The sequence below is a fragment of the Scatophagus argus genome, chromosome 24 (assembly GCF_020382885.2).
Source record: "Scatophagus argus isolate fScaArg1 chromosome 24, fScaArg1.pri, whole genome shotgun sequence".
Lineage (NCBI taxonomy): Eukaryota > Metazoa > Chordata > Actinopteri > Scatophagidae > Scatophagus > Scatophagus argus.
The window spans coordinates 5,952,065-5,964,961 of record NC_058516.1 but is presented as its reverse complement, the minus strand read 5'-3'; the positions used below and the strand labels follow the sequence as shown (position 1 = coordinate 5,964,961).

General features: G+C 42.4%; 3 protein-coding genes and 5 non-coding genes across 9 annotated transcripts in view; 2 read left to right on the top strand and 6 right to left on the bottom strand.

Moving 5' to 3' along the window:
* Positions 1–162: 162 nt before the first annotated feature.
* On the bottom strand, positions 163–5,162 carry nop58 (NOP58 ribonucleoprotein homolog (yeast)). Of its 2 annotated transcripts, none has more exons than XM_046381708.1 (15): positions 5,001–5,162; positions 4,434–4,510; positions 4,256–4,308; positions 3,763–3,887; positions 3,545–3,681; positions 3,277–3,341; positions 2,872–3,006; positions 2,536–2,681; positions 2,133–2,259; positions 1,773–1,936; positions 1,536–1,670; positions 1,241–1,302; positions 986–1,149; positions 767–891; positions 163–656 (listed from the first exon to the last, which is right to left on the bottom strand). In XM_046381708.1, exons 1-15 carry the CDS (start codon positions 5,043–5,045, stop codon positions 594–596), a joined length of 1,623 nt encoding a protein of 540 aa, XP_046237664.1. In that variant the 5' UTR covers positions 5,046–5,162; the 3' UTR covers positions 163–593. The 2 variants fall into 2 exon arrangements, with proteins under 2 accessions (XP_046237664.1, XP_046237663.1); XM_046381707.1 differs by having other exon boundaries at positions 767–894; positions 5,001–5,161.
* LOC124055826 lies at positions 2,017–2,098 on the bottom strand. Its single transcript, XR_006842815.1, has one exon. It is a non-coding gene; the product is annotated as a small nucleolar RNA SNORD11B (small nucleolar RNA).
* Positions 2,358–2,441, bottom strand: LOC124055825. The gene has a single exon (XR_006842814.1). It is a non-coding gene; the product is annotated as a small nucleolar RNA SNORD11B (small nucleolar RNA).
* Positions 3,423–3,511, bottom strand: LOC124055821. Its single transcript, XR_006842811.1, has one exon. It is a non-coding gene; the product is annotated as a small nucleolar RNA SNORD70 (small nucleolar RNA).
* Positions 4,131–4,218, bottom strand: LOC124055822. The gene has a single exon (XR_006842812.1). It is a non-coding gene; the product is annotated as a small nucleolar RNA SNORD70 (small nucleolar RNA).
* Positions 5,163–5,767: 605 nt separating the features above from the next.
* Positions 5,768–9,393, top strand: nufip1 (nuclear FMR1 interacting protein 1). Its single transcript, XM_046381705.1, has 10 exons — positions 5,768–6,152; positions 6,512–6,597; positions 6,718–6,822; positions 6,926–6,988; positions 7,077–7,153; positions 7,255–7,347; positions 7,493–7,674; positions 7,793–7,933; positions 8,033–8,295; positions 8,412–9,393. The coding sequence occupies exons 1-10, from the start codon at positions 5,909–5,911 to the stop codon at positions 8,931–8,933; spliced, it is 1,776 nt and encodes a 591-aa protein (XP_046237661.1). The 5' UTR covers positions 5,768–5,908; the 3' UTR covers positions 8,934–9,393.
* A 182-nt stretch (positions 9,394–9,575) lies between these two features.
* LOC124055181 (cilia- and flagella-associated protein 47-like) overlaps positions 9,576–12,897 on the top strand; it is a 43,092-nt gene continuing 39,770 nt past the window's right edge. The window contains exons 1-8 of the mRNA XM_046381710.1: positions 9,576–9,915; positions 10,457–10,614; positions 10,754–10,869; positions 11,036–11,174; positions 11,351–11,435; positions 11,570–11,710; positions 11,812–11,981; positions 12,359–12,465. Coding sequence (XP_046237666.1) covers positions 9,772–9,915; positions 10,457–10,614; positions 10,754–10,869; positions 11,036–11,174; positions 11,351–11,435; positions 11,570–11,710; positions 11,812–11,981; positions 12,359–12,465 — 1,060 coding nt within the window. The 5' untranslated portion in view covers positions 9,576–9,771. The remainder of the gene's footprint in view (positions 9,916–10,456; positions 10,615–10,753; positions 10,870–11,035; positions 11,175–11,350; positions 11,436–11,569; positions 11,711–11,811; positions 11,982–12,358; positions 12,466–12,897) is intronic.
* On the bottom strand, positions 12,215–12,286 carry trnad-guc. The gene has a single exon. It is a non-coding gene; the product is annotated as a tRNA-Asp (tRNA).

Here is a 12,897-nt window from a genome sequence, read left to right as displayed (position 1 = left end):
CCAAGATTTGGCTTATATTTCTGTAGAAGATTCACCTTTATGAACTATGAAACATTTGATAACAGCAATCCAGGATAGAAAATAAAACGAGCACACAGCATAATTTGAATATTGAATTGAATGAAGTGAATGCAGTGAATTATCAGACCTACTTTCACATCATTATAGCAAAAAATGTTTATTTTACCAGGGCGGATGTTCAGTCTTGGACAATTTAAAAACAGAGCTGCAAAATCTTTTATCAACTCATTCTTCTGTGCTGAATTTGAGACATGTCTGATACAGATGTGTTCACAAATAAAAATCACTGTAGTAGATTACAAACTTATTTCACATCTTTAAAAAAGAAAAAGAAAATACAAATTTACATTTTTCGCTCATTTTATGACTGGAGATACTCGGTGAGATTTTGAACCACAAGTTACTCTCAGTTATAAAAAGAGGTCTTATGATTTTATTCTTTAAACATTAACTCTTTGATGTCCAGAAACCAGGCACTCAACACACCTTTGCCCTAATTTGATATAAATGTATGACACACAACTAAAATGACATAAAAGCTAAAACAAAAAATATATACACTCTGCACTTTTTCAGTCATCATCTTCCTCCTCCTTGACCTTCTTTTTTTTCTTCTTTTTCTTCTTTTCTGTTGACTGCAGGAGAGAACACAAGTGAGCACATCAACAAAAACCAAGACGGAAAAACCTGTCAAATCTTTTATGTCTTTAGATCTAAGCATCAAGTGTCAGAAACAAATTCCTACTTCTGTTACTGCTAACTCTTCCTCCTCCTCCTTTGCTTCCTCGGCTTCAGCTTCTGCTTTCTTGTCCTTCTTTTTCTTCTTCTTTTTCTTGGGAGTCTCCTCTGCTGCCTCTTCTTCTTCGACTGCTGCTATAAAACATGCAGAACAAAACACATTGAGCACCATGAACTTGATAATGGACCCTTCACCACAAGCTTGGGGTTTTCCCATTCCACCCACCTTCTGCTACTGGTTCCTTTTTGGCCTTTTTGGATTTGACCACCGGCGTTACTGGCTCCTCAGCAGCCTCCTCCTCCTCCTCCTGCTCCACCTCCTCAAACTTCCTCTTCTTTGAAGTGGAAGGAATAGTGGAATCGGCTGATGGATCGTAAATTCTCACCTCACTGTGGTGAAAAAAGCAGATATTTAACACCTTGGTTTTTTTACATGTGGAAATACATTGTCTTTGAAAAGGAGGAGCTTCTGGATGTTCACCTCTTGTGTTGGTATTTATCTGCCTTTGCCATTGCTTTGCCAGTTCCACTGATTCTTCGAATCTGCGAAGACAAAAAAAAAATGGAGTCGCGATCAGATGACCAGCAGAGAAAAAGTCCAGAAAAGGCATTAGATACACAAACACTGACTTATATAACCATCATGACAGGAATAAAGGGGGAACTGATCGGGACAGTATGTATAAAAGTAAATATAATACGGCAAAGTAGGGACTGGAATTTAGTACTTATGATACAGTCAGGGATAAATGTCCTTGTCCTGTAGTAATACTTACTCCTCTCTCCTCCAGCTGGCGTAGCCTGGCCTCCAGCTTGGCGCGATTCTCTGCTCCCATTTCTGCATTCGTGTCCTCTCCCAGGGCATCATAACGAATCGCCAGGGCTGCTTTAGCTGCCAGCATTCTGGAGATCTGTACAGATGTAACAGAGAAGTTAAAACAGCCCATGTTTCATTGCTAACCATCAGACTTATAACTATTGCCTAATGAAGTCGCTGCTCCTCCTGCACATACCTTGCCCTTATTCTTAGCGGTGGTCTGACCCACTAAGGAGGCGTGGTAGATGAGACCGTACTTGGGGGTGTCTTTGCGGGTTTTAAGGGCTCTAAACAGAGCCTTCTCTGCTCCGAGGATCTGCACTGTGGAGGCTGGATGTTTCGCCAGGTTCAGAAGGGATCCTTAAAAACACAATAAGATAATAAAATAAATGCAAATAACCTCGAAGCTCTCACCAGCAGCTGCCCGCTGGGCCTCTCCACACAAGCTCAGATGAGGTAGTGACTTAAAACATCAGTCATTTTCAGGAAAGCGACGTAACGTCTTCATCATCACAGCTCGGCTGGTTTTCTCTCAGTCTGCTTCTCTTTGACTTACCTGCATGTGAGATGAGACGCGCGCCGACCAGCTCGCCCACCATGACTGTCAGGTTGGGGGCGATGGCCATCATTCGGTTCTTCAGGTAGTCATACAGCTGAGTGCGGTAATCTGAAATCTCAATCACCTGTGGAAAAGAGACAGAAGATTTATTAGGTTTATTCATCTGTTGGCAGATAAATAATGAGGCTATTGTTCAAAGTCCTCCCTGACTTTTAGTGTGAGTGACTGTTCAGATGAGGTAGTGACTGAAGACCCACATGATTTGTTTCAGGACAAAGACAAAAGTCATCATCATCACAACTGTCACTCAAACTCTCCAAGTGCAAAATTAAATATTGGTATATGTAATATTGAAGTAACTGCTGGATTTAACGTGTAAAGTTGGAGGAAAGAAACATACCTGATCACACAGGTGCATGATGTTGCCAATGTCCTGTTCCGACACCTCTGTTCCCATGGAGATCTCGGCAGCCAGTTTGACCTCGGCTTCGATTTCCTCTGGGAGGAGGTCTGACAGATCAGAGCCGGCCACATTTGTGCGATCACCTGAGAACCAAAGTCAACTTTTAAAAGGTGACACTCAGCTGATTTTACACATATTGTTCAGTTTAGCTGTTACAGTGAATAAAACTCAAGGTAGGAAAACAGATATAACAAATGCAACCGTTTTAACTACAAGGCAAAATCACTTTCAATAGCAATGCATTTATACACACACATATATATATTTTTTTACCTATTTTGCGGACAGTTTTGCAGTAAGCCAAGTTGTCAGTGACAACCTTTCCCAGCTCAGGAAAGTGCCAGCCGTACCATTCCCTGCAGCGCATGATGTAGTTGTTAAGCTCCTTATCCAGATCATCCAAAAGAGCTGAAGAGAATAAAACATATTGCAATGCATATTCAAATACATAACAGCAGACATCAGTTTCTCAAATAGGAATATTTACTGGTGTTCTTTGTCTTCTAAGAAATATCTGAACAATCATCAGATCAAATTTAAAGAATTTCCCCTCAAGAATCAATAAAGGAATTCTGATTCTGAATTCTTACTGAAAATAATGATCAATCACAATCTTATTTATTTCAAAATAATGTTTTGCTTTCCCGACATAATAAAAAAAAAGAAAAACAAACTTACAGATGGCCTGCACAATCATAGTGTCCACTTTGTCTGGACTGAACTTCAGCTTGTAGCGAGATAAACTGGAGAACACAGAGAAAAGAAGATTCATGAAGGAGCTACTTCACAGCTCAAACTACTTTTCATGCTAGCATGCCTGGGGAGAGACTGCTGCCTCAGTGGTAGTGACGAATGCTGATGAAAATCTACAAGTAAGTTTCAGACAGCAAGAGTAATCATAGGCAGCAGTCGCGTCCACCAAATGCTGTGTCTATGTGCCATCTACCTGTGAGCCAAGCCCAGAGACATGGCACTGAGCTCCTTAGGAGGAAGTCCAGTGATGAGGCTCTCCATCTGGGTCCTGATGCACCTCATCAGCTCAGCCACAGCAGGACTGTGGACACAGCTCAGGTCCAGCTTTTCCTGAAAACCAGAGTCAGTTAGAGACACAACTCGTAACTTGTGAATACTAATGTGAATTATGTAAACTGCTGGGTCACTTACTTTAATAACTCCACCGAGCTTCGCATCACTGATGGCCAGCTGCTCGTGAGCCTCCTTGGCAACAACTTTCTTCAGCACTTTCTTCAAGCTCTTGCCAATTTTTCCCTCGACAAGAGCAGTGGCAGCTGAGTGGGAGAGATTAAGATAAGATTTCCTTTACTGTCCCACAATGGGGAAATTCACATACTGTACAGGAATACTGTATTGGATACACTCACACATCGATGTAATCTGATGCATAAAAACAGAAGACACTAAACCAGAAGAGGCTAATATGCCTTAGGGAGAATTGTAGAAAAGATTTCATTCAATTCCGTAGGGGAAATCTACCTTTCTTCACCATCTAAACTACCTGACGGCTGACGTGACACGATGTGGTCTCAGGGGTAGTGACGAATACTGTAGAATACCTCATGTTTTAATCAGACACAGAAATACATCACAGACCACAGCTCTCAGGGGTACATCAGAGCACAAAGCCGTGTTTCGTTACCTGCTAAGGCCTCGGTTGTGTCCTGGAACTTCTCAAAGTGCTTCAGCTTCACACTGGCGTGGGCAAAACAACAAGAGTGAGGATACACTTCATCTACTTTGTCCAATCAATGACACCAGGCTGATTATATCTGTAATACCAGCTGCTCACAGGAGCTGAGCGCTACAGCAACACTTACACTTTGTTTGCTTTCTCAGGAGTTTCAAACTCCTTATACAGACTGTCGACCTGCTGCAGTTTGGATTCATCGAGGACCTGAAATGTAGCAGAAGCTTAGTTGCGTTGCATTAAAATAAGAACTTAACAGCTACAGTGAAAAGACTTGAATATAAATTGTCTCAAATTTTGCGAATAACGTCACAATCTCTTTCCTATTGAGACTGACTGTTACTGATCAATACAGCAGTATCGTCATTTACATTATTTCCATCCACATGAATGTTGTGTACTGAAGATAGCCTGCACACGTGGTTACAAGGCCTTTAGACAGCTAACTCAGTGTTAGCTTGTACATGAGCAAAGACATTGGCGCACAAACACAAAGTTTACGCTTACACAACCACGCACTTGCCTTTAAAGTGAAAGAATACTTTTTAATTGCGTTCTCCAACAGTTATGCTACCTACAACCGACCCAACGTGGTATGTAAGTAACTAGCCACGTAGCTAACCTAAGCTAACTCAACAAGATAATGCGTGATTACTGCTCATTCTTTCAATGACAGGAAACAAAATCGAATACATACTTTGAATATTGCATATCCAGCAGCGGTCTCAAATAACACCAGCATTTTGGCAGCTGATCGGTTACTTTATAGAGTTTGGGCGCTCTCTAAACAGAGAGACCTCAGGCTGATCTCAAATCACCACGCTGCTGCTCCTACTGTCTCTGAAGCACACGCGGCGAGAGAGAACGCCAGGAAACCGCTGGGTTGCCAAGTTCGCTCAGTCGATATCCCCCAATACCAGGCGTGATTTCTTACATTTTTATTGGTATGTAAGCAGATTTCCAACACGTCATACATGCTGAGTAATTTTGCAAACTAGTAAAGTAATAATTGTCTCAGTGCTTTTTACATTATGACGCGTTTTAACACCCCATGGTTGTGTTTAATGTCTTAAATAACAAAAGCAAAGCAGAGCTGGCGTGTGAAAAAATGAGTGCCACTGGTTTACTACACTTTATCCTTACATAAAAACTAGTCCTGACGTTTTTCGAAGTTCATCGAGCATCATTCTACTTGCTCCACACGTGTAAAAGTGGAAATTAACTTCCACATGGTTTTCACTCCTCAACCTGGCAACCAAGAGTAGTTTTACATTAAAGCTCGCGAGAAGTGGTCGCCGATATGCCGGTTTAAAAAAAATAATTAAAATAATTAATTAAATAAAAACGCAAATACGGCAATCTTACGGTTGAACATAACATATACACAATTTACCCCAAATCATCATTATTTTAATATGCTAACGAACATTAAAATATATTTCGTCCCCGCTCCCTGTATTATGTCCTTCCTGCTTTTGCGGAAGTGACGAGCGTGTGTGCAAACTCGAGCAAAACATGAACATGTGAGAGCTGCGTGGTGAGAAACCCAAATTTACTTAAAACAGACTTCTCTGTCGACGTGGGGAAAGACTTCCGACGTGCAGTATGAGTGAACCGGGACACTATCCTCCGCCGGACTTCGGCTGTCCCCCTCCCAACACCATCCTGCCCTTCCAGCACCAGCAGCAGCCCCGCTCCAGCGGCTTCCAGCCCAGCATGTGGAGCTGGTGCGAGACGCCGTCCGAGCCCAGCTGGGACCACAGCGGTCAGCTCGGTTGGCATCACGGGGCAGCAGCAGGCTTCGGTTTCCCCTCAGGCCGTGGAAACTACGGACCTAAACGTCCATATGGTGAGTTACCTTTTCCTGTAAAGTAGTCTGTCAGTGGTGATCGAAGTCCACAAATCAGTAAGCTTATTATTGTCATATTAAAACCGCTCCTTTCATCTACAGCCAGGAAAAGGATGGTTTTGTAACGATCATGTTAAAAACACCCCAAAAAAATTGCATAAATAAGACTTTTCTTACATTACCTGCAATGTCTTCCTTGAATTCTACAGACAAATTGTATTGAACAACTATGAGAAAGTATTACAGGTGTACTTAGGCGATTTTGTTTCTCCAGAACAATAAGGACCTTATGCAGTAGTGGCCTTTTGATGTAAGTGTTTGTGATGCAGTCATTCCTCTAACTCCAGCCTTGTTCTCAGGTCAAAACTTTGGCCGTGAGTGGCATCAAGGTGGACATCGAGGTGGAAGACAGAATAATGGACACCACAACCATCACGGGAAAAAGGTAACTATCTATTTGGTAATTTCTATAAATAATGGGCCTAAATGGTGTTTGTCACACAACAGCAATGCACTTAGAATAAACTAAGCTCACTAAGCGAACTGGTCTGTCTCTAACCCTCAGCAGAAAAATAAGAAGGAACCTGAGTATTCCCATTTTTGTGACACCTGTGACCGGGGCTTCAAAAACCAGCAGAAGTACGATGAACATATTTCTCAACATGTCAAGGTAATTTGATATATTTGATGAAGTATATTTTGATTTATTTCATGTCATATGTGGAAACCAGTAGACAAAGTTTACTGACTGCTTCCATCAAACTGTTTTGTAGTGTTCTGTGCCCGACTGCAGATTCATGGCTCATGAAAAAATAGTCAGCATCCACTGGAAAAATGTAAGTGAAACAACTCCCTGTGTGTCTGAAACTTAGTCTTGCAGTATGTCCCTTTGTGAATATCAATGTTTTTTTATCCTGATCTCAGAACCACGCACCTGGAGCTAAGAGAATCAAGCTGGACACGCCAGATGAGATTGCAAAATGGAGAGAGGAGAGGCGCAAGTCAGTATCCACAAAGAGAGTGTGGCAACTGATGTCCACTTCCAATCATCAAAGTGTCACGATTGCTGTTGTTCAACTCAAGCCTCAGTTTGTCTTTCCAGAAACTATCCCACACTGCAGAATATTGAAAAGAAGAAAAAAGTGATGGACTTGCGGGAGGAAACAGGAGCCGTTCTTGAGACAGCTCAGTTTGGGTAAACGTACACATTTGATGTGTAAATCATTTATTTTGTACAGCATTTTTCTTGTTTTCTCCTTTATTGCATCCAGAGACAAGAATATATTTACACTCATCTGCTCTGAGCAAATCCTATCTAAACTTTAATATTTTATTCACAGACGAATGAGAGGTAGGGGCAGAGGACGGGGGCGAGGACGTGGCTGGGATAACAGGGGCTTCCGTGGGCGACATCATCGAGGCCCTCACCCATCAGACAGCGGTACTACAGAGATACCCCGATCCCGCACCCAGCACTGCAGGGACGGGGATCCACTGGGAGCTCTGGCCAGCAGTGACCACGGTGAGTGTCTCACCCGACATAGACAGCATTCAAACAAGGTCGTGAACGATCACCGAGCGGTAACACATCATTAACTGTGACTGCTATGTACTGCATTATGTTTGTCACGTGCTTCTAGATTCGGACAGAGAGGACCCAGCTGCTGAGTCCACGGCAGGTAACCTGGTTGTGGCTCCTAAACAGATGAGCTCAGCGCTGGGCTCCCTGTTGGCAAACTACGGCTCCATGAGTGAGAGTGAAAGTGATGGAGACCCAGAGGGTGAGTTCCACAATCTACATTGATAGATAAAATACACAGCGGGCCGTAGCATGCCATTACTTAAGTTCGGCGTTCTTATCCTTTGTCCTTGTGTTTCAGCCATGCCCATTCAGAGAGCCAAAGACCTTGTGCAAGAAAACCAGGCTCTCCTAAACGCAACACCACCAAACTCCCAGAACAGGAGACCCCCTGTAGAACCAAAGCCCTTTTCACAGGGTACAGAGGCTCGTAAAGTCCTCCAGCCTGACTCTGTCCTTCACACACCTCATAGCAGAAGAGGAAGAGGCGGAAAAGGAGGGAGGGGTGGTAGAGGAAGGCGCCAAGACCCACCACAGACACGTCGTTCCACTCTGCTCGAAATGGTAAGGAGACACCTGAGATAATTTATGTGAGATCAGTTGTATCGTTACATTTGTGTTATCTAGATTACACACCTTCTCAGCCCTCATGTTTCCCCGTGTTCTTTAACGCTGTTTAGCTACTGGCCCCAGATATCCGCCATGAGAGAAATGTCCTCCTGCAGTGTGTGCGATATATTGTCCGAAACAACTTCTTCGGGCTGGAGAGCAACGTTCAGATACAGAAGGGGATACAGGATAAACCTGCACCAGCTGCTCAAAATGGTGAGCATGGAGGGAGGCAGGAAAAACAATCAGAGGAAGACAGGGTTGATCCCTGGTCTGCCTTTCTGGTTTCTGGAAAGAGAAATTCAGCAGAAGTTGGTAATCAGGAGGATTTAGAAACACGTCAAGCTATTGTAGTTGACCAAAACTGTGAGGACCAGGGTTTGCTGAGTGATCAAGGACGCTCAAAACCATCCAAGGATCATGTGGACTCCGTATCAGGGGCTGAGCAGGTTGCAGGGGATTTCATCCAATATGCTGAAGGACCAACTGCCAAAGACTGCCACAGCCTGGATGTGACGTCCACAGATAAAATCACTTGTACCTCTAATATTTATGATGATGAGATATGGGAGAGCCCTGGTGCTGTTATGTGAAATCCTGACAGTTTAATCAAATGGATTAATCTTTTTTTGTTCTCAAAGCTAAAAGTGAAACATTTGTCTTTCATTCATGTTAATAGTTTTTTTTTTTTTTTACGTACTTGCTTTTTATGTGACTTTAGCGTGACTAAAAATGCCCAGTTATATTTTTGTAACATGCTGTATGCTGAGACTGAGCAAAGATAGTCTTTTTTTCTTTTCAAATAAATCAAACTGTACTGATAACTTTCCACTTGTACATATGTTTATGTTATTTGAAATTTTTTGAATTATAGGTACATGTTTATGATTTGTTGTGTTATCCAATGTGCAGTTGTTGAGACAACAACTGAAAGGACTTTATTGTGTTTGTAATCACCTAGGTATTCACATATTAGGCCATTTCTTTTGATTTTAGATTGATTTGTGTATACATTTTGCAAATTACACCCAGTGATATCAATGGAAAACTTTACAGATGAACTTTCTTATTATTTAAAAAAAAACTAAACTTTACGAATAATAATGACATTCTTTGTTGAGACTTACCAAAAAACATTAAACTCCTTTGGTTTTATATAAAGGTTCAACTGCTCCCCCCCGTGTCAGCGCATGCACCGCCCACCTGGACTGCCCATGGTCGTAAAACAAACGCAGCAGCGGCAGTCGGAGCTGTTGCCTAGAAACCACCTGAGCTGGCGACGCCTGTTTAGTCTCCGTTTGGATAGCAACGGTGAAGTTGACTATCGGTATGCGTATTAGAAAGTCGACAGAATTGCGCCACAATTTATTTTACATTCACGTTAGTGAGAGGAAATAGTTATATTGTAAGTAGTAACTATAAAGTCAGAACATGGCTGGAAGTTGCGTCCGAGTCGAGCCACCGTTTGTCGAGTTCAACGATGTGACAGTTGGACAGGTTTGCAAGACCAAAGTTACGGCTTCAAATGTTGGGAAAACGTCGAAGAAAATAATGATTGAAAAACCTTCGTCAAAGGTAGCTGAGGTGTTTTCACAACTAACTTTACGAAATTAAATAACAAAATCGACGCAACGTCAGTTCATTAAGAATTTGGCTTAGTTGCTCGTTAAGCTAGCTGATACCCCGTGCAGGTTAGCTAGTGTAACTTTAATTAGTTGTAGAGTAAACGTTGTTGGTTTGACTCTATTATGTACAGTTTATCAACCATATTAAATTCTTTTTATCTATCTATCTATCTATCTCTTTCTTTCTCTCGTTCTTTCTTTTTCAAACTAACAGACCTGTAATGAAAGGCAAGATGCTAATTCTTTGGGAAAGTACTTATATGTCGTTTTAAGGGAGTTTTAATATGTCATATCTTCTTCAAAATTGTCTCTTCGTTAACCTCATTGTCTTTCTGCCTTATCTGAGTGTACTAAGCGTTTGAACAGTAAGATGCGCATGTCTGTCTTTGACTGAGCTTCTCCCACTGTTTCATATTTTAGTCAAAAGATGCCACCAACGCGGTTCTTTGTCAACATTTTGCCTTCTTCTTTTCCATTCCCCTTCTCTGCAGCTGTTTAAGTTCACAGCATCCAGCTCAGCTTTCGTGGTGGCTCCTGGTCTGTCTGTAAGCGGTTTGCTGGAGTTCACTCCAGAAGGAGACAAGGAGGTCAGAGACAGCCTTCTGATTCATATAGATGATGTGGAGACCATTGAAATTCCACTGCTGGGGTAAGCCGGCTAGACATATGATGTATATTAACACCTGCTATATATTGAAGATGTTTAGGGCCAGATGCAGTTCTTACACACACATACACATCTCAAATATTTTGACATTTTAACTCTGTATTTCTTTATGTGTTCCTAGATTTCCCAGAGCTTGCTCCCTCCTAACGGACTCAGTACTAGACTTTGGCTGTATTGCTGCCAGTAGTGAGGTGATCATCAAACATCACCATATAACTAACCAAGGATCGGCACCAGGTAAATCAAGCATGTCTCTAGTTGCTCACATAGACATGACATTACACACATGCATTTCCCTCTTTTTTTACTTGATGAACGTACTTATTATTTGATGGATGTGCTAAAAATCACTCATTTAATTCATTTGTGGGTGTGTGCGTGCTCGCATGCATCCACTTTGAAGGTGTGTTCCACGTGCAGTACAAAGGAGACCCCTCAGTCAAACTCTCACCCTGCAGTGGCGTCGTGGCAGCTGGTGCCACCCAGTGGCTGAAAGTGGAACTGCGCACAGACAGGCCCAGGCTGATTGATGAGAAGGCCCTGTAAGGAATACTTCATTACTGTAAACACAGATAAGATGTACCGTGGCTTGAAAAATAAGATCACAAGATTTTGTTAGACATGTACAGCTTTATGGGAAGTTAACCATTTAAGTAGGGGTTTTATTAATAGGTGTTCCCTTTCATTCCACCTGAACCTCACCCTGTCCCTGTCGCAGGGTGAAACTCCAGAATTGTTCTGCTGTGGTTCTCTGTATCAAAGCTGAGGTGGTGGACCAGCACCTTGAGCTCTTTGACCTGCAGGTAATTCAGTGGTCTAAATGGAATCCATATAGCGCTTAATTGTGACGCCCCATTTGTCTTTGAAACTGATGTCTGTCTTGATTGTTTCCACCCTCTAAATAGTGTTCATGTAAAGATGCTCTGCTTGTTTCCAGGGGTCCCCAATCTCTTGTCTGTGGTTTGGACCCGTTTACTTTGAGACATCCTGTGTGGAGAATGTAGTTCTGAGAAACAATGCACCCCAGGCGTGTGACTGGGTCTGTCTGCTACAGGATAGTGCTGCTGGGACTGAGGTGGTGAGTGATGCCCTCAAGGAAAGTAGCTGGAGGTTAGTTGTACTAAACTGAAAATGAAACAAGGTTTTAACGGTGTTGTGTGTGTGTGTGTGTGTGTGTAGGGAACAGACCTCCAGAAGAGCACAGATGCCGCCCTGCTGGAGGGAATGAAGAAGTGCAGCCCAACCACCCAAGATGTCTCTCAGGTCTTTGTTTGTGTCCCGAGACAGGGTCGATTAGGACCGTATGAGAAAACCACTGTGGCAATACGCTTCAGCCCCATCTGCAAGAGGTGAATTGTCTGTGAATGTGCCTGAATGTATCTGAAAGCAATAAAAATACTGTTTTCTGAGTATGAGAGGACCATGTCAAGGAGCAGTACACAGCAGCCTAAACATTGATATTAATGTAGTTTCCGTTTAGAAGTATCAATAAATTGTCTTTCATGAAATTCCAATTCCAAGTGTTCCATAGATATTATGCAATGTTATATTTTATTGACAGAGGAGAAAATAATAGGTCTTACTCCCCGTCAGGGAATCGAACCCCGGTCTCCCGCGTGACAGGCGGGGATACTCACCACTATACTAACGAGGAGCTTGTGTTGGTGCTTAGGACATGATCTCAATTTCACCTCACCACTGTAGAGCAATGTTCTGTCTCTCGTAGTGTTTCTGCAGAGAAGGAGCATGGTTACTCAGTCAGCCGGCAAGACTACTGTCTTTTCCTGCTGTTTGAATCAGTGGGAAGCAGATTTGGCTTCACTCACCATAATGGTATTCACAACACAAACACACACCCACTCACACTCAGTGGTGTTTCCATGTCCTGTGGGGACTTACCATAGATTTACATTAATTTCCTGGAGACTTCCTCTAACAATAACCATTGTTTGACTACACCTCAACCTAAACCACACCTTAAAAAGTCTTCACTGTAAAATTTAATCATTCACCCATGGGGACTTGCATTTGGTCCCAGTAAGGTAGGCGAGTTCCCATGTGTAACTGTGTAAACAGCTTTTTGTCCCTTTGTCCCCATAAGGCAAAAACAACACATTTATCCCCCCCCTCCCTCGTCTCATGCACAGAGGACCGTTTTGAGACAACAGTTCAGTTCATATGATTTTTTTCATTGATTCAATGGTAATTTAAGAAAGGTCTTACTGATTTTTTTGATTGAAACTGTCTTTTTGTCTGTCTCTTTAG